General features: G+C 49.5%; 1 protein-coding gene across 1 annotated transcript; it reads right to left on the bottom strand.

Annotated features, from left to right (window-relative positions):
- Nucleotides 1-119: 119 nt before the first annotated feature.
- On the bottom strand, nt 120-20,140 carry ZER1 (zyg-11 related cell cycle regulator). The gene is given in 22 exon segments (XM_032708666.1): nt 120-4,878; nt 5,831-5,933; nt 6,215-6,312; nt 7,266-7,454; nt 7,565-7,680; nt 8,128-8,247; nt 8,584-8,627; nt 9,289-9,508; nt 10,124-10,297; nt 10,529-10,675; nt 10,881-10,995; nt 12,036-12,212; nt 13,755-14,056; nt 14,058-14,192; nt 14,459-14,609; nt 15,141-15,149; nt 15,450-15,483; nt 15,486-15,538; nt 15,540-15,597; nt 19,458-19,631; nt 19,781-19,918; nt 20,128-20,140. Coding segments are annotated over 22 exon segments (2,628 nt in total). The 3' UTR covers nt 120-4,820.
- Nucleotides 20,141-20,323: the final 183 nt, after the last annotated feature.

Below are 20,323 nucleotides of genomic sequence, written 5' to 3'. Positions count from 1 at the left end.
AAGCCACTGAACTGCACCATCAACACATGGCAGTTCCTTTCATTTGTAATGAAATATTTGACAGCACATGGCCCAGTAATGTACCTAAATAAACCACATCCACAGACCAAAGGAAGAAATCACTGTTGAGCACTAGGTTTAATACACAGCGGGTATCCAATGGATACAACAGAAAAGTTAATTCATTCAGAATTGTAAGGAAGCAGCAGTTGTGCATTTTGATTTTTTTGCTGGGTTTCACCATGTACAAACATTTGAACCAGGCCCCCACATCAGGCAGGTCCGTGGACAGAGTAAAAGCAGACACTCGTTATAACGGAGGGTATTTTCTTTCAGCAAAACAAGGAAATACATATTTGGTTAGCTTAAAAACTTCTTTAAAAACAAGAAAAGAGTTACAGAGAGAATCAGTGACAAGTATATGAAATCAAACCAAAGTCTGCTAAAGCAGAAGTGTTTCAGTTCAGCAGGAAATCTCCCTCAACCCTTATTTAAGTGCTGTCTTCTCCAGCCCCCATGTTCCTTTTCATCCATCCCTGATGACTGTTGCCCTCTGTGCTTCATGCACATGGTTGTCGTGGAGACCAGCTGTTTCCCTACTTTTAATTCTCTTTTTCTAGCACAAGCTGCCCTCTGACACCTGAGCTGTGGCAGGCTCCTCCCTGAACAGTCTCAAGGAAATGTTTTTTTCTATGAGAGTGCCTGACTGCAGTGCCCCTGGAGCTCTTGTCCTACTGGTAACTAATTGCCTTCTTCAGGTGATGAGAGGAACTCAGCTCACAGCTCCAAGACTTTTCTTCCCACTCATCCTTTGCAGAGACCAGAGTGACAGTAGCAGCAGCCCAGCCAAGGTGACAAGCTGGGTAGGATTCAGTGCTGAAGAGAAACATTTCAGTAGGAAGGTGCAGGGAAACAGCGGCCATGGTGCAGATGGATTATCTGCAGTGTTCTGATTGCCACAAATATCAGTGCTAAACTTGCCTGGCTTGGTCTAGATGAGAAAATCTGGTGCTGCTGGGTGTTAGGCATCACACAAGGAGATGCCAGTCCTTATAAGCAATTCCTCCCACAGATCTTGTAAAATGGAAGCACTTGTGGGAAGTTGCCCAGCAATTTGGAAGTTGCCCAGCACTGCCTGCTGAGCCAAGGGCCACTGAAGGACAGGGCAGCCTCCAGCCAGGGAGGAAACTACACAGTCCAGGCAGAGGGATCCTTTGTTGGCACAGTCTCTGCAGGGAGCTACTGAGTTGTGTTCGTGCTCTGCTTGCCAAGCTTTGCAATATTAAAGGAAATGTAGTAGTGAAATCATGAAGAGTCTGGGTGGGCCAACAGCTACTAAGCACAAGGAGCACCTCTGCCACATGTTTACTCATGATGAATTTCTCTCCAGCTGGATTTTCACTTGACAGTTCTGATGACAACCCTGTTCTGGTTTTCTGAGCAGGGTTGGTGATTGGCTCTATGATTCTGTGTGGAGTTAAAGTCTCCTGGTTCATTCCTTTGATCCAGCAAGGCTGGAAGGTCTGAGGCTTCCCTGGAACAGGCAAGCATTTCAGGGTATCTGACTTCTCCTTTTACATTAGACCTTCATAAAAAAAATCAGCCACTTTGCCCTCCCCTCCTTGCAGAACACTGATATGATATCTGCAGGCAGCTCTCCTGTTCTGTCCTCAGCTCTGGATCTATGGCAGCAATTAACTCTGTCTCCAAAAAGTGCTTTCAGGTCATGCCTCTTGTTTCAGTTAGGGAAACTGTGGTACAAACTCATTTCAGACTTCCAATTACAGAATTCCTGTATTGTGCTCAGGTGTTCAGAGGATACCTTTCTCTCTTTTGCTTCTTACTGAAGGGGAAATGTTATTTTGCAGCTCACAAATTCTTGGCTTGAAGACATGGAAGCTTGTAGGCAAAGCTCATGTGACTAACAGGGATGGTACTTCTTTTAACGTGCTGTCTCAGGAATTTACCTTGCTGTGGCCTGACTCAAAGTCTGATGTGTAGCTTGCTGTAATTGCCCAGTTGTAGTTCCCCCTTCCCCTGGGATCAGTGAGAGATTTCAGCTCAGATTGAGCTTTTCTGGCAGCCTGGCCTGACTCCATTAATCTCCTTGTTGCTGGGAATTTGAAATCTTTTTATCCTGGTTCAGGTACAGCTTGCTGAGGGGCTGTGAGCAGTGAGGACAGAGGTTTACAGTAGGAAACAAAGCTTTGGTGCAGCTTGGAGCTTGTTAGTTTGGGATGCAGCAGGTGAGACCCCAGTAACAGCTGAACTTGGGGGGGCACTGGTCTGAAAAACCCAAACCTTTGGGGTCTTGAGGCAGATGGAACCAAGTCACTGGTTGTTCATTAGCCTTGATGTAGTTGTGCCAAAATCTCAGAGAAAAGCCTGACTGCACAGATTGCAATGCAAGGCTGAGCTCTGCTCCAGCTGAGATGGGAGTGCCACTGTTTCCCCAGGGTGGCAGCTGCATTCTGGGGACAAGGGTTTCTGATACCTCTCCCCCTGTGACGTGTCCCCTTCTGCTCCATTCCCTCCTTGCCAACAGTCAGAATCCTCAGTGCTTTTTGTCAGGTGATTCGAGATTTTAGTGGCAGGAGCTTTCACTACATGGGCATTGGGAAGGAAGCAAACCTGGTGGGCAGCACTGTCAAGTGAAACAACTTCAGGACAGCAGCACTAAATGGAATTAAAGAGCAAAACCTGACTCCCCTAACACACCAAGGCTGCCTGGCAGTATTTGCAGCCCCTCTTAGTTTTGCATCTAGAAGGAAGATCAGCAAATGTTACACAGAAAACAGATCTTGAAATAAGCTTCCCCATCTCAAAGCTTTAGAGACACAAATTCTTGGGGAACAGGAATAAGAGAGAGAAAAATACATTTTAAAAGACTGCAAAAAAGTATAATTTGTCAAGTTTTGCAAATCTTACGAAAACAATTCAAAAGTGACACAAAAATATATATAAGTTTGAAAAATACTTAAAAGAAAAAAAGTACAGATCACACAATACCAAAACAAATGACACATGGTTAAAAAGAAAAAAAAAAAAAAAAGACATTGAATAACACCGTATTGGCAGAAAAAGTAAACCTGTCCAGGCAGCTGTGTTCTGTCAGTTAAAGTGTCAGTTTGTGGATCAAGGATCTGTCTCTAACGTGCTCACAAGGACAACATGAACTCTGAGCATTAGCAGAACCTCATAGCAGCGAGTCAAATCTGAGAGCAACGTGTCCAAGGGCAGAGAGCAGCGAGTTACTGTGCTGAGAGGCCTGAAATGTCCCACCTCACGTGGCTGTGGGCTCCTCTCCTGCTACCAGGCATAAAATCTTTTCCAAGTCCCTTGTAAGGGAAGATTTGTGACTTGTCAAAGAGCTGTGGTGAGCAGTGGGCTCTAAGCATGAGCTGCACACTGTGCTTAGAGTGTCTGGCTGGGAGAACCTTCAGCTTCTGGAGCCCTTACAGGTCTGGAGTGTTACAGATGAAGACCAGCTCCTCTCACCTGCATCACAAACTGCAGTAAAGCTGCTGATGGGAGTGGGGCTGCACTGGGAAGCGCTGCTGGAGTCAGACAGGAGTAGGGCCTTCTGCTTCAGAGAAGAAAGTGGAACAAGAGGGGCTATTTCATGGGATTGCCCTCCAAAGGGTGCATGGAGACTCCCCACTCTCAGGAGAGGACTTCAGCACCTCCAATTCCAGCAGCTGTGCTGCAGTCAGAGTCCTGTAAAGGGGAATTACTGTGCCACTGAGCACAGCTTGTGCTGATGCAGACTGAGGAAGAGCAGAGCAGCTCCAGGCCATTCCTGGGACTTGCATGAGGGGTACAACTGTTCTGGATCAGGGCCTGGGAGAGTTTATTATGCAGAGAGAAATACTCTGGCTTTGTAGCCCTTCCCCACAAAAGAAACACAACTAAAAGGTGGTGAAGGTCTGGAATGAAGATGTGTAGCCCTTTATGAACAAACCTAGTGCCTTCTTGCACAGGCTCCCTTTGAGAGAAAAGCTCTCTGTAGCCAAGAATATGTAACTGGTTTTACTGGTCATCCCTGACCTTATGAGGGTGGGTGGGCTGGCAGATCCTACTGTACTGCCAGTGGGGACAAAACAGACCTCTTGACTTTACTGGGAATGTCTTACTTCTGGATGAGCCACATACATGTTAGCAGTGCTTCCATTAATGTGAGTCTTCTATAAAAAACCCTTAAGGGAGTGAATTAACTTAAAAGATCTTTCTTCCCTATTTTCTCCATGTATAAATATCACTAAAAGGTCAGTTCTTTTGGTCTGTCTCTCTGGTACTGTGTCCCCCAACCTCTCTGACTAAATAAATAACTCATCCCTGCCCATAGCCCCACTGAGCAGCCAGTGCTGATTCAGGACTGGTGTTCTTGCAGACATTACAGGACCTCATGCAGTACAGCAAAAGGGAATTCTCTAAAAAGTGGGAAATAAACATGTCACACTAGTGATCACACAACTAGGTCTTCAAGCTCATGGTCATTTGAGGCTCTCTGTGTGGTCTAAAACAAAAAGGTTAAAAGATACATAATGTAGTTGTCTTTGTTTTTTGTTTTCTTTTTATACAGAAATCATACACACGGAACTTCAACCTGAAACTTCATAACAAAAAAAGTCCACTAAGGTAAGGAAAGCATTTTGTTGTGCAAAAAGTCCCTCCCCCCTCCTCTGTTCACCTTCATCTACTGAGGGTCTCACACACACACAAAGTTTCCTTCCAACGGGCGAGGAAAGAGTCCTCCCTATGTACAGTGAGTTAGAGAGAAGCTGGATACAGTGCTGGCAAGAGGCATTGGGTGAGTGCCTCTATCTGGAAGTGTCCATGTTCTCCTCCTTAAAGTTACTGCAGTGCTCTATAACTTTCCTATGGATAAAACAAGGACAAGGAGAAAGGGTTTAGTGTAAAGCTTATTGCACCCAGTTGTGAGACAGTAAGGTAAGAACTGTCCCACAGTTGATCTCTATGTAACTTTATCCTCTTTGTGTCAAAACCAGTAAACTCCACAACAGCAGCTTAGAGCTCCCAGTCTGGAATGTCAAGTCACAGCAGTGCACATCCAGATCCACATGTGACTGTTCATTCACCACCCCCATATCCAAATCCTCAGATACCTTTGAATCACAGCAGGAAACACGTGCACACAAATGTCTGTCATTCACTGTGCTGTCACCTGTGCCATAAACACACACTGTGTGTAACTGTGACTGTCTTCTGCAGCCTCCAGTCCCCTCCAGCGCTTAGTGACCCTTCAGCTGTGGGAATACCTGCTGCCCACCCACCAGGTATGTGTTCCCAGCCCATCCCTACCTCTTTTATATTCATCCTGCAGGTATGAAATTACAGCTCTCGTTCTGCCAATGACCAGAGACTGCAGCTGGCTTTTAAAACCCTGAACAGATGACTCCAAAAGAAGGTCACGTAACTGGAGAAGCTCACAAAGGTGATGGACTCTCTCTACCTTTTGAAAAATGCTCTCATTTTAACTGTGCAGTCAGTAGTTTTAGTGACAGACCAGTATGACTCTGGAGACAGACAGTGATGACTAGAGACTATTAGCCTAAGTGCTGCAATTAGTCATGTGGCTCCCTTGACCAACAAGCCAATTCTGTAACCAATTTGCCTGGCAATGATCTGTGTGCATTGCCCACCTACAAACACCTCTAGTCTTCTCTTTTCACCTATTTTTCCTGTGTTCACTTCATACCATTTGCACACATCAATGCAGGCCTTGCTTTGGCGGCCTCACTTGATGTGGAAGAATAAAAACTAAAGTAAAGCTAAACTGGATGTTTGTGACAGTGCTCTGGTGTCCTACCGGGCCATTTCCTTGGTCTCTTGCCGTGCTGAGGCCATTTTGATCATGTCCTTCAGGAGAGGGATCCCACCTTCTTTGATCAGCAGCGGGCAGTACTTGTCAGCTGCAGAGAAAAGAATGAAACAGACCCTTGTGAGCCCTCACAAGAGAGGTACAAAGGGTGGCAGGAGGGCAAGGAGAAGGATCAAAACAGTGAAGGAATTTCCTACGCATCAAGTCTCATTGTTTTTGTTTGGCTGCGCTGCCTGGACATTCCTGCATCATTCAAAAAAGGTTTTCTCCCCCTACATAGCTTAACTGGGAAGACTTTTTCTGCTGACAGCCTCAGAGCCACCCCCTCAAGTTCTACAGTGCAAGGGATGTGATTTCAGAAAGGGAACTTACGGTAGACAGAGACCAGGTTATAGAGTGCCCAGGTGGCCCAGTGCTGGCTGACTGGGGAGATTCCTTGTGGAAGAAGTCGGAGGATTGGTTCAAATGACCTGCACAGAAACATTACAAAAGTTGTTAAAAATCCAAGAGCAGCTTCTTTCAGCACCTTCACCACTCACAGCAATACAAACTCTGCTCACAGATGTCACAGCAGTAAACCCACTGGCACACCAAAGATTCTGGCACCAAGGCTAAGTCTGTGTCCCAGGGCAGTGCTGGCAGGATTACAGGCCCCACCACTTCAGCACAAACACTGCCCAGATAAATAGCTGCTAGGAGGGTGACTGAGCCCAAAATCTAATTTCCATCCTCCATCAGTCATTTTCTCATGACAGCTGAAACCCAGCACTGTTCAGTCTGTAGAGGGGATAAAGCCAAGCTATACCCAGGCAAAGCTGGCTGCACACGTGCAAGGGTTGCTGTGTTTCTTCTGACAATGACATGTCTATACTGTGGAACAGGCACTGGAATGCCAGTTCTGGATCCCTGCCAAGCACTAAGGGAATACTGAGTACCTGATACCCTCTTACAAAAAGGGTTTTGGACGATCCCAGCAGTTGTATAAACACATGAAGGGATTTCTAGGAACTATGTCTAAATATGCCCCTGAGAGTGAAAGCTACAGCACATGACTTTGGGAAGCAAATGCTTAAGGAGCTGCAAAGGACAGCAGTCTCAGAGCACCATGCTTAGGCAGTCCCAGACAGATCATGGGTTTCCTGAGCTACTCAATTTCATCAGAAACATGCAGGAGAAATTCTGTTGGGCTCCCAAACTTCTCCCATAGGAATCGCCAGGTAAGGTGTCTAATTTCAGCAGCTTGTGTAACATATTTTAAAGGAAGATGTAAAACCCTCACTAAAGAATATCCCTGAGGATGTTCCTCCCTCACTTTGAACAGAGCCTCCATGCTGGGCTATATCTCTTCCATTCTCTCTGTTGGTGTTGGCTTCCTGTGACAATCCTGGCTCCAGGAGTGGGCCATACTTCTCCTATTCCTCACCTGTAATTGATATTTCTCCTGGAGTTGATATCCCAGCTCTGGATGGCTGCCCACATCCTCTTCACAACTTCCTCTCGGTGGGGCTCACAGATCCCCCAAGCCTCTGGACCATCAAACATGATATGGGAGAGCACTCCACAGGCATTATAGGACACCTCAATCCCGTCGGCTTTGCTCTCCAGCAGGTTGCTGCCAAGGCAGACGAGATCACTTAGAGGTGCTGAAGCAGCAAAGGTTTAGGAGTCTCCAGGTGATGGAGGAGCAGAGCTCCAGGCCCAGCTGATGAGCCAGGCACTCACCTGAACACACTGATGAACTGGGAGGTCATGAGCTGCGGGCGGAGCTCCTTCACTTCTGCCACGTTGCCCAGGAGGCCCAGCATGTTGCGGTGCAGCTCCTGTTTCTCTGGGAATTCCTGGATAAGCAAAGGACAGGATTACATACAGGTAGGGCCACAGTGATGCCAAGAACAAGCAACCCTGGGGAAAGGCTGTACAGCACATCTAGAAAGGCTGAGCACTTTTGGGAAGTCGGGAATGGCTCCTTAGCAGGAGCCAAATGGGATCTCGAGTGTTAAAGGTACATGTGAAGTGAGAGAGTTGAGACCAGGGCCCTCTGTTCACTCTCACTGCTGCTCTGCTCAGGGGAACTGAGCAAAGCTGGGGAAAGAGGAAGATGTGTTGAGTTCCTCTGTTCTACTGGCTGGGTGGAAGGATGTGAGAAGAACATAGACAAGCTTTTACTTTTCCATTTGTGCAATGCAGGAAGTACTCCTTGGAGAGAAGCAGAGCCAGGGATCCTACCCAGGCACCCACATCTCCACTGCTCGTGTCAGCCTCTCCCCAGAGACAATCACACTTACTTTCAAGCACTCCAAGAACAGTTTCATGCCGCTGTAGTTAAGGAACATCTCACAGTTATCTGGGGTCTCATCAGTGATGTTCCATAGGGCACTCCAGGAGAACTCCATCACCTGATCACACTAGAGAGTCAAAGAAGGGACAGAATCAGAGCTTTGCTAATGTGGGAGCCCGATGCAGACCAACCACTTACTTCCTCTGGCATCACCCCAAATGGCTCCAGAGGTAAGAAAACCTTGTTATTCACTTTCAATTTGTCAGCAAGTGGGTTTTTTTTGTTTAATATTTTTGTGTCCCTGTCACATTCCCTGCCCTCAGCCTGAGACAAGAAATTCTGCAGCATCAGCTGAGATGTCTTGTGTTTGTCAGAGAAGCTGAGCTGGCACTCTGGCTGATCTCCAGGCCTAAGTGGGACTGAAAAGAAAATACTCTATGTATATGTTTTTTTGGGGAAACACTCACCGTTTATCAGCCAACTTCTTCTGAATCAACTTAGCATTGTCTGTGGGCAAAGGAAGGGGAAGAGTGAGAAACAGTTTAGAAATCATGGAGCTAAAACTTAGCTGCTGTGGTACTGCAGTGGCCAATTTTCAGGCATATTCAATTTTGATCCTTTGTAGAGAACCTACTTGGTACCTCTTTCTTTAAACCACTGGGACTGGGTTATGTTCAAAGTTGCAGGTATTTACAGAGATGAACTATGCCAATCCCTGAACTGTTGAGTTTGTGGTTGAGTCAGTTTTGACCTGTATGACAAAGTCTGGGATGTGGCATAACTGCACCAGAGCAATGGCCCCTGCAGCTCTTGGAAAAGGTGAGGGACATGGGTTGACATGAGCTGGGAAGCTGATGCAAACGTGGGGAGGAAGAGAAGGAGCAAGTCACAAGGTGGTACCAGCTGTGGAAATAACATGATGTGGTGAGGAGGTATAACCTGTATAAGGTTACAGTGCTTCCCTGCCCTCCCAGGCAGTCTCTGGGATCATGACTTCCAGTGCTGGTAAGCAAGCAAAGGGGGCTCCAGGAAGGGTTAGCACTGCTGGGACACTGGTTCTCTCCTGTGATACTGCGAGCTTGGATCACAGCTGGATGCATTGGGTGAACGGCTGCAAGAGAACTGTGCTGGCCTGGGTTAAGGGTAAGCAGACACCCTGGGACCATACCAACCATGACAAACCCCATCTTGCCCACAGCTTCTTTGTGGTCGTTGTCCACCTGGCAGACCAGAGCGTTGCAGAGGTGCACAGCGATGCGCTGGATGGACTCGTCCTGCCGGCTCTGGTTGAGGATGTTCAGCAGCAGCTCGTTGACCCGGCGGTACTGGAACTCCAGCTCCTCGGGAATGCTGAAGTTACATAGGGTCAGGCAGCAGTTCCGCTGTACCTGGGCCAAAAGGAAGCAAACGCTGGGCCAGGTGGCTACAAAACCACTGGCCCCATCACTTCACGTTTCCTTTCTGCCTTGTATTGAAACCATCTTCTTGCCTCACAACAACTACTAAAATTTCAATTACCCTTCTATTTAGTGCTGTGCTTTAGCCATTCTCTGTCAGTACCCCTTTCTTTTTCTCTGTCACTCCAGTTTCACAGGGCCACACAGTTATCCAGGGCCCACTGCTTTCCAAGCCAGTTCCTTACTGCCTGCAAGCTCAGCTGGCTTCCACTACAGAGATTTGGGATGTTTCTTTCCATTGACTCGATATCCCCAATGCCTTTGACACCACAGTCAACGCACAACCTTTGACCGCTACCCATGGAAAAAAAAGGAGCCTTGCTATCATTACTTTCTCCCCCTTTTTCTGGAGAATATCACATGGATAAGGAAAGGAACACCCTGCATGTAATCCCCGTCACTGAGTGAAGGAAAGGAGCAGATCTGGGCAATCGCTTCTCTGCCTTGACTCAGTGCCTGGAGGCTGAGGAGACCCAGATGCTGACACCAGGCTACAGAGATGGGATAAGGGAAGGAGGGAGCTGAAGGAGCCTGGTCTGCTCTTACTGTGACCTCCTGGTAGGACTCCATGCCGTTCAGCACCACCTGGATGACCTGGCGCCGCAGCTTCACGCTCTGCTCCATGCGGTACTCGGAGTTGGTCAGGTAGAACAGCGCCGCGCTGCCCGTCACCTGGATGTTTTTGTCATCCTTGTGGCACTTGAGGGCTGTGATCACCAGCTGTGGAGAAGCAACATGGAGCTTCAGTGCCACTGACTCGCTGTGGAGTCTTGGAGTGACTATCAGACGCCCACAAGGAATATGCGGCCCAGGCATTGCGGGAATGTGCTTATGAAACGAAGGTAAACCAGTTCCACCGCACTACTGGAACTTTCTCCAGAATGGTTTCCCAGGGTGAAAAAAAGACTGGGACCACAAAATTGCCCTTGTGAGGGAGAGGCAAAGGCTTACCTGGAGGGCTCTCAGCAGCTGGCTGCAGCGCTCGATGCGGGCGATGTCGAACAGGAGGTTGATGGCGCGGGAGGTGATCTCCGGCCGGTGCTCCGTGTAAGCCTCGATGGCATTCAGGACTTGCTCTTCGTTCTTGTCTCCACTCACCTGGCATTGGGGAACAAAAACAGTCAGGGAAGAAATTATGGAGGAGGGGGCAGATTTCCTGCATTATCAACTAGGTATTGAAAGGTCAGAGCTCAGTTGTCACAACTGAGACCCAAAGAACTCCCCTCTACTGGCAGCCAATAATTTTCATGTTCTTTCAACTAATACCAAGCTCCCACTGCCTGCATTCCTGCAGCCTCGTTACCTTGTAGGCCGGAATATGCGTCAGGCGGCAGAGAGACGTTTCAAAAAGGCCCAGGAACTGGAGTGGCCGTTTCAGACCCCGGAAGGGAGCAATGCTGCTCTTTGCTGGCTCAATGCTGGGGGAAAAAATAAGAGATCGCTCATGTCGGTAACGTGTTTCTTCGGGTGTCAGCCCTCCATTCACTCTGCGCTGCCTCATAACCAGAGTGATAATGGCTACACTTCACTTTACAGCAGCTCCTAAACATAACCCTAAATATTCATCCCAGGTGATCCTGAGTGAAGGGTGAATGTGTGGAATAGAACCAGCAGTAAGAAGAATTCATGCAGGCAGAATGCAGCTTTCCCAGGTAAAATTTGTCCTGGAAATTCACTGTTTGGAGTGAACATTTCTCTTAAGGGCTATGGATTTCACTGATCCAAGTATTTGCAGTCTGGGCTGCACATCATCTGATAGACTAGATCTGCTTCTGTGAGCAGGCAGGAACACTGCTTTTGCTGCTATGTTCCTTATTGACCAAGAGCCAGTGGATTTTCACCAGCTCTGATAAAAAGGAGCCAGTACTGTCCCACTTGTTTGCTTCTGTTCAGTAAGTGCTCATAGGAGGGCAGAGTTCTTGGCTGAGCTGGAAACCAAACTTCTAACTATGCCTCCACCAGGATTTGCAAGGATTGATCTCCCTCATATCCAGGTCATATCTGAAAACAGGCCTTTAGATTCCAAGTTCCTAAAACATTCAGCCCTCCCTGACTCAGTGTATAAATGTTCTGTCTCAAAAGAGCCTGGATTTCAGTGAGGGTAAGAATGTTCTGTGTAGGAAGTATGTACAGAGCTTTGGAGTCCTTTCAGAAATAATCCTGCAGGAGATCCCTGGGAGAATGTGTGTGGAAAAGAACCGAAATCCTTCAGAGCTGTATGGCAGGCAGATGGGATGATTTCTTTATTACTCTTACAAGTCCTTACATGTATTACATACAGCAATAGCAGTTGATTCTCACACCAGTCTTTACTGTCAGGGGAAACTGGGAAGAGCTGTACCCTGCTTTTTAGTATCAGACCTACAGAATTTGGGAACTCAAAAGAGGGAACTGTTCTTAACTCATCTTTCCATGATCTATCCATCCAAGCAGACCTCAGTAACTGCTGTTCCCGTACCTTGTCTGGCCCATCTTCTCCTCCATGCTGGGGATGGTGCAGTTCTCCAGCATGGTGTGCCCTGAGATGTCGAGCGAGCTGAGGTTCACCAGGTTCTCCACAAACAGGTTCAGAACCCGCCGGGTCAGCTTGAACTTGTAATAACTGGACAGATGGTCTCGGGAGATATCCAAGTGCCTGCAGGTGACAGAGAGCATCTCAGAGCCTGGAGAGCGTTAGCTGGGGCTTCTGCCTCTCTACCAGAGGAAAAGGACAACCAAGTGTGATTATTATTTATTATTATTTCCTTCCCAAGGTACAGGAATGTGGTTGTGTAGGCTCTGGCAGCAGCAGCTGGCCCTGTGTGTAACCAAAGCACAAGATATCTGGCAGAGGTCTACCTGGAGCGGAGCACAGTGAATCGTCTGGCCACACATCACAAAGCAAATGGCTCCAGGCTCAGGAACTGCCTTTCCCAAGCTCCATCGCAGCAGCCACCTGAGCATTTCTGCTGGAGATTAAAATGCACCAGAGGATCTTTGCATCCCCAGAAACGTATCTTGCCTCATCCCACAAATTAAGTTACACAAGATTTTGTCTGCTTCCCCAGTCTTCTAACTTTTCCACCTCAGGCTAGTACTCTGTCCTGATTTCTTTCAGGTGTTTAAATGCTTAAGCTTTGGGGAAATCCTGCTGCTATGGGACTGGTGGGACAAACTGACCCACATGGTGTGCAGGTGGGGTCCCTTACAGGACAGGGGCTAAGATCCTTGAGAGAGACTTTTCTAAATTTCCTGAAACAGGAGCCAACATCCCACTCACAAAAGTGTCTTCTACCTGTTGCAGACCAGGTTTCAGTGCAAGTCTGGGACTTAAAAGTACTTAGATTTAGAAAATGTTATCCAGGATGTTCCCTGAGACTCCAGAGTGTATGTTAATGTACCTGAATTCAACTGTGATGATGCTAAAGCCATTGCAAAGCATCCTTCCTGTGAATAGTAAGGCCTTTCTCTCTGGTTTGGGAAATCCTGGATTCCTTTCCCAATACCACTGTGAGGTTTGAATAGCAATTGTCTCAGCTCTGGCTGAGGAAGTTGTTTCACTGTCAACACTCTTAGGTCAGGAGCACCCATTTGTTGACACTGCTTGTTCCCTTGGTTGCCCCATCCATGCACAGTGGGCTTCCATGGAGTACAGCCAGAAGACAGCCTGAGCTCGGAGCTTTTCCTAGTTTTATTGCAGAGCCAGGCTTAAACTTTGTAAATCCCTGTTTGATGAATGGTTTGGATGACTGAGTTTCGCAGTGTATCACTGTGTTGGTTTATGTAACCATATGTAGTAATTTTCTTTTGCCATCTCTTGGGTATTCACCTCTTCTATTTTGTTTGTCTGGTTGGGGGTGGTGATGGTTTTGGTTTGGTGTTCGGTTTGTTTTTTTTTTTTTGGGTGTCTGGGGTTTTTTTGGGAGGTGTGAAGGTGTTATTTTTTGCTTTTCTAAGAGGAAGTTTCTGCTAAGTATGTCTTTTTACAAGTAAAATTCAGGCTGGCTTTAGATATGTCAGATATGTGCAGTGAGTCAATGAGTGAGCCTGTTCACAGGAAGGTTTATAACCTGAATCCAGCAGGTTATAAGGTTAGAGGCACCCAGAGGTGCTTCTCTGTTAGCAGGCAAGTAGATCATTCCTAAAAGACCTTTTCCTATCAGTGGGAAAAGGATAGGCAAGGAAGAACAGATCTGACCTGAGCTTGCGAAGCTGTGCAATCACTTGGATGTGTTCCTCTGAAAGGTCCATGTTGTAAAGCACTAAGGAAACCAGACTGTCCTTCCACTGGGTGAGGAATCCCACATCATTCAGCTGGATCCCAGAGAGATCCAGAGCTGCCAGGGAGGCCAGAGGCCGCAGCAGGGTCTCCACGTTCACCCCCTCGATCAGGCGGCCCAGGTTCAGGAAGCGCAGGCGGCTGAAGCCTTCAAAGGTAAAGTCCTTGACCAAGACCTGGCGGGTGGGGTTCACCAGACAGTCATCCTCACACCCCCCCGGGGTTCTCCTCCTCGTAGAAGATATTGCAGCAGCCAAAGAGGCTCAGGGAGATCAGTGTGTGGCTGAAGCTCACCAAGGTTTGCAGGCTCTTGGCTGTCAGCTTCTCACAGTTAGTCAGGTAGAGCTCAACAAGATCCTGGGAAAAGGGAAATCAAGGTTAGCAGATATTTCACAGGTAAAGTGCCCGCCCTGTTTGATCCACACCTCCCGCTGGGACAGCCTGAGACCACATATCACCAGTGTCCCCATCCCATTCCCTACAGTGGCTTTGGGAGCTGAGAAGGGAGAAGCTGATGTTATTCCCAAAGTGAAGGATGGAGCCTTGGGGATCTGCATGTCTGGGATTCTAGCTGGTGCCCATGCAGCAATGCTGTGACATGACAGCTGTCAATGCAACAGCACCTGCTTCCTGATGGCCTCCAGGTCCTGGTCCTGCACAATCTGTTCCCGCAGGTGGATCCGAGCCAGCCTGGTGCTCCGTGGGTCTGAGAAGAGGGTGAAGAAGCTTTCGTGGGGTTCGAAGATGCTGTCTGTCTTCACCAGCTCCACGTACCTGTGGGGGAAAGTGGCATTAGCACAGCATGGCAGAGGCTCAGCTACAGCTCTGGCACCTGCACTGGTGACATGGGAATGTGACACCAACCCCCTCCTGATCACCCAGGTCAGTGTCTGCGGTAGAGGGGCTGACCCACTACCTCTCCTGGCACTGAGCTAATCCTTAGGATATCTCAGGCAGGCTGTGTGTGTTGTGAGCAAACTGGATTCTGACAAGCACAGAATCCAGGAATTCTTTCCCTAGCTGTTTAAACTTAGTACTTTGATTTTTTTTCTAATTTTTTCAGAAAATTAGCTGGCCAGAGTTCTCTGCCAGACTTTGTGGGGACAAGTTCAACCAAGAGAGGCTGTGACAGCCAAATTATGTAAATCCCTGGAAACAGGTTGCTTTGTAAAGCTATGGGAGCAGCAGCTTTAAAATTTAACATCTGTTAGCACTTTGCACTCTTATTTCTCTGCTTGGAGAGGGAGCTTCAGTAGTGGGAAATGGGAAGGCTCCTTTGTTGCTTACTGACTGTGAAGCAGTGACTGTTTCACTCTGGGTTTACCCTTCTGATTTCCCTTTTAACAGCACTTGTTCAGCTCTATCTGACTAACTTGGAAAGGGTGATATCCACAGAAATTAGAGTGACATATAGCACTACAATAACTCTGGGAACACTTCCTTCTGAAGTTAATGCAAACCTTTACTGCCAAGATGGAGATCAATTGGAAAAACAGCCCTATGATTTTTTCCCCTCTCATTCTTTTTGGAGAACTATACACCCCTTTCCCTGAGCTCCCAGCTCCTCAACCCAGGCAAGCTTCCCAAAGCCAGGCCTCAAACGTACTCGTTGACAAGTTGTCACAGATCTCGCTGGGCAGGAAGATGTCGGGTGGAGCCGGAGCGTTTCGTTGTCCAGGAGGTAGCAGAGGGGTCCCTCAAGTGCGAAGGCAGAAGTCGGTGCACAGGGTCATCAGCGACTCGGGGGCTGTCGGATGCCATCCTGAGGGAAGTTATGGGAAGGGGAAAGAGCAGGAGGAAGCTTTGATTCGGGAGATCCTTTCCTCAGACGAAGTTCCAGGATGGATTTACAGGGACATCAGGCCAGCTGGAAGCAGAGGGGAAAAGAGACGCTTTGAGAAAGGCACAATCCAAGCATCCCAACCAGTGTCCAGGATGTTGGAGTTGTGTTTACGGCCCCGGACCTCAAAAAGACCTCCAGCAGTTTGGCCTCTCTGGCAGTGTGACTGTAATTCCTTGGTATCTCCACCCCAAGGATGAGTTAATGTGAAATGTGTTTGGAAATGAGGCTGCACAGCCAATGTTCCTCCTTGCAGGTTATCTGGTGACAAAGGCCCTCGGAAAGGGAAGTGGCAGAAGCCACATTGCGTTGGTTTCCTTCAGAGTGGGTTGGATAAACCAGCAGAACATTTACTGTCGGGATAATCCTCTGTGTGGCCTCTGTGTGGCCCCAGTGGGATCAGCTGACCCTGTATCTCCTGCCTGTAATTCTGTTTGCCACCACTCCAAGGCAAGTTCCGTTTTCAAGCTGAATGTTTCCCTGTAGTGCCAAGGCAGAAGCTTCATGAAAGTCTTTGAACCAGACCGTGAAGTGGATCAGAAGCCAGAGGGAAACACACGGACTGGTCTGGGATCCCTCTGAGTGCAGTGTAAGGCAACTCAGCATGTGTAAGTTTATGCACTTGCTGGACACCTAAACTCAGGGAAGATATCCCTGTCTGTTTATTTGTTTGACCAAATCTGACAGCTCTGGTATCAAGATTTGCTCACTGAAGCCCTGAGGTGTTTAGCTGAAGTGTTAACTTGAACACCAGCAACGACATTTTACTTTCAAAGGGTCAAATCAGGTTAGAAGCAATCCTAATGTGAACTTCTCTAAAGATTTCCAGACACAAAAATATTGTTGAAATGTTTATTTTTGATGTAAAACCTGTGTCTTATTCATCAGTCTGTCCCTGCTGGCAGCAAGAACACCAGTGCTGTGGGGGCAGTTGCTGTTCTCTGTGCCACAGCTGAGCAGCTACTGCTGGGGAAATTTTTGCAAAATGTCCTTAACCATATTGCATTTCTCATCTTTATCCTGCAGCTGCAAAGATCAGGACACTTCTCTGTGTCTCCCTAAAGCCTCCGCTGCTCTCCCTTTCCTCCAGTCCTGCAGTATCAGTACAAGGCAGAAGAGTTTAACTCCCTTTCCTCAGCCTAATGACAAGGGCACTAGGCTGGATCAGGCACCTTCTCTCAGCCTTTTTCAGATGCTGTTCAGCCCCTACCTGGGTGATGATGCCCATACAAAGTCAAGGTTGTGGACAAGGAAACCCTTCAACTTCAGGCACCAAAGGGTCTCCATGGGTGACAGCACAGCTGTGACTGAGCCTGCCTGACAGCCCAAGCTCCCTCTGATCCCTTCCTGTCCTGCAGAAGGGGTTTCCATGCAAACATGAAGGCAGCACAAGTTGGAACTCAAGCCTCTTTTTTCCCTTCCTCCTGCCTTTCATTAATTCTTTTTCTGTGTTCTGACCTACAACATTTAGCAGCTTTTCCAGGGGGAGATCTCAGGTTCTCTGCTGGTGTTGGCTCAAAATGTAAAACCCCTCCAGGCAAAAGCAGATGCTGAGGAAAAGAAAAAACAAACCCAAAACCTCAGCAATCACAAAATTGTACTTTAAACTCTCTCCAATCAGGATTTTAAGGGTGTAACCTACTCTTCTGTGTCACCGAGTCTTGAGATGGGGTCACAAGAACATAAAATTGTGAGTTCTCAATAATGTCATGACAGCTCAGAGACACTGGAGGTCCATATGGTCCCAACCACGAAAATGGAGGGTCTGCAGTTTTTAAACAGAAGGAGCTCCATAATCCACAGTTCTCTCCTTTGTAGCCAAGAGAAGTCAAGGCTGAAATGGGCCACTGAGTGCAGAGTATCTTCTCTCTGGCTGGGAGGTCCTAGCCAGGGGAATGCAGGTGGGAGGCAGCTGCCCTGTTCCTGCTTTGGAGATGAATCAGCCTCACCTCCAGAACGAGTCCCTCTCGCAGATTTTGCCTCAAGCCTGAGAGAATCTTTCCAGAAAGGCAAGATCAACAGGAAGATCTGAACCAGTTGGGAAGCACGTTCTGCTGTCCCTACCAGTTCCCCTGTGCCATCAGACAGGAGGTCCCTGCAGCCAGTGTTCTTCCACTGTTTACTACCGATGGCCAGAGAACTCGAAAACAAATTCCCATTGACAATCCATTGTCACGTGCAGCTGGAAACGGCCAGTGCTTGGGACTTGTCCAAGCAGCTCAGAGCACCAGAGGGCAAGGACTGCCTTCCTGTGGCTCTGCCCAGCCTCTGTTCCCTCTCTGCTGAGACCAGCACAATGCAGCCAGTTGATCCCAGCCCTGGAGAAATCAGCTGCCCTTTAACTTCTGAGCTCCCCATGATCCACCAACACCAATCCCAGACAGAAGTTCACAGAAAGAAGAGTGGTTAAGCTGTCCCAGTGAAATAAGACCAAAGAAAAGCTTTCATCTTCGTGATTTATTATGGATATCTGAGCAGCTGCTGTGACCTTTTGTCCAGGACAAGACACAAGTTGGGCTCTCCCTCCTCACTCAGACCCAAGACGTGACATGTTGGCAGGGGGAGGGGGACTTAAGTGTCAGTAGCTGCCCTGATCAATATTGTCTCCAGTTACAACCTTGGTGTGTGACACAAAGAAACAAACTGGAGATGCTGATAAATGACTAACTTTTGTCTGATTGTTATCCTCAAGCAGCTCTCCACAGGATCAAGCTGCCCAGTGACAGCCACCAGTGCCTTCCAAGGATGGGCAACGAGCTGCCTGGTGCACGTGTGCTTTGGAAGAGTCAAAGACAGACACATGAAAGATTCTGAAAATTCAAGAGCACCAACTGCAAACTGACCAGAACTACAGTGCCAATATTTATTTCTCTAACAGATTTGCCTCCATCTCAGTGCATGAAGGAATCGAGTCCCTCAGAGCTGCAGGAGCAGGCACACAAAAGCCATTTCCATGGGCACACAGCCCTCTCCCTGCAGCCACAGCCCCCTCCCACCGTCCACAGGCCCAAAACCAGCCACAGCACAGGCAGCTCCACTCACCCCATCACCAGGTCCCACCAGTCTCTTTGCAAGTATTGCCCATTTTCAGGCTGCACCTGAATGGTGACAGCATTCCAGGCTGCACTGGCACATGAGCCCCTGGCACTCTTGGGGCTGCTGGTGCCAATATCCTCTCCCCTGGACTCCAGACCAATCCTCTCTCCCAGCCTCTCTCCAGGCAGTGCCCAGAGCCAAGCCTGACTCACTCTGGCTCCGTGCCAACCACAGAACGTTTATGCTGCTGCTGCTACAGAAATAATTGGCAAAGCTGACTTTTCCAGCATCAGGGACCTGTCCAAGGAGAGGGCAAACACTGTGCACTGACATGAGTGATTGCAGCGACTCCAGAATAACGAATGTCACGTAAATGCAGAGTTTGGCACAGGTTACGCTCCGAGGGGAAAGTGCACTGTCACCTTCGCTGGCGTCCTGCAGCTGCAAATCACTGGGATTGTGTTAATGGATGGGCCGTGGCAGCTCGTGTGGGGAAACCCCATCCCTGCTCACACCGGGGGAAGGGAAGCAGGAGGAGATCGAACTGTTCTGTAACCCAGCACAGCCTGCAATTCCCAAACTTGTCAGCCTGCCACGACTGACACCGTAAACGAGACAGTTCGGGGAATGTGTTGATCTTTGTACCTGCCCGCAGCAAAGATGCTCCTTCGGTTCCCTGAATTACACCACGGATTTCCATCCTATAAGTCACCTTCCCAAGAGGACACCCGGGTGCCCCCGCTCACGGCTCCATGGGCGTAGAGGCTCCGCCAGCCCGCGATAGGCTCTGACAGCCCTGCGAGCGCTCGCAGTAGCCGCGGGCAGGGCTGGCCCCGAGCCCGAGCCCTCCGACAGGGGACAAGACCCAGAGGTCACCGCGGGGGCTGCGCCGGCGCTGCCGCCGCGGCGCGGGGCGCTGCCTGGCGGAGCCCGGCAGTCCTGGGGAGGGGATGGGGCAGCGCCAGGGGGCTCCGCACGGCGCTGCCGGGGGTGGTGGATCCTCCCCCCGTCCAGGCGGGCGGGCCCGGTGCCCTCTGGCCGGGCTGCGAAGGGGCCCGGCGGCACTCACCTGGCGCCATGGGGGGGCTGGTCCCGGTGCCCGGGGCAGGCTCCGCGTCCTGCTCGGCCCCGCTCCCCCCGCCGCGGCCTCCGCTGTCAACAAACCCGCCGTCACTTCCTCCCGCCGCGCCGGAAGCGCCGCCGCCGCCTTCCCCGGAAACACCGGCCCGGCCGGAACGCCCGGGCTGCGGGGGGACCCGCCGGGGACGGGCACGCGGCGGTGACGTCACGCGACTCGTGACGTCATGCGATCAAAGGCGCTGACGTCACTGCGCGGGGCAGGGCGAGGCCTCCCCAGGGCAGGGCCCGCGCAGCCCCGCGGGTCCCTCGCTGAGGGTCCCACCGCGCCCCTCTCACTGAGGGGCGCCATTGCCGCGGGCCGCGCTCACCGCTGACATTGGCACCGGGCTGTAGCGTAACCGCCCCGGGGTTCCCTCAGTGCTGGGGGGAACCGGCAGGCCCTGCTGGCCCTTGGTGCCTGTGGGGGACCCACAGGGTGTCTCCCAGCCCCGTGGGGCGCAGGGAACCGGGACGGGGCAGGGCCAGGCTGGGG

The sequence above is a fragment of the Chiroxiphia lanceolata genome, chromosome 21 (genome assembly GCF_009829145.1).
Source record: "Chiroxiphia lanceolata isolate bChiLan1 chromosome 21, bChiLan1.pri, whole genome shotgun sequence".
Taxonomy (NCBI): Eukaryota; Metazoa; Chordata; class Aves; order Passeriformes; family Pipridae; genus Chiroxiphia; species Chiroxiphia lanceolata.
Note: the sequence above shows the minus strand (reverse complement) of the source record. Positions and strands in the feature narration are given on the sequence as shown.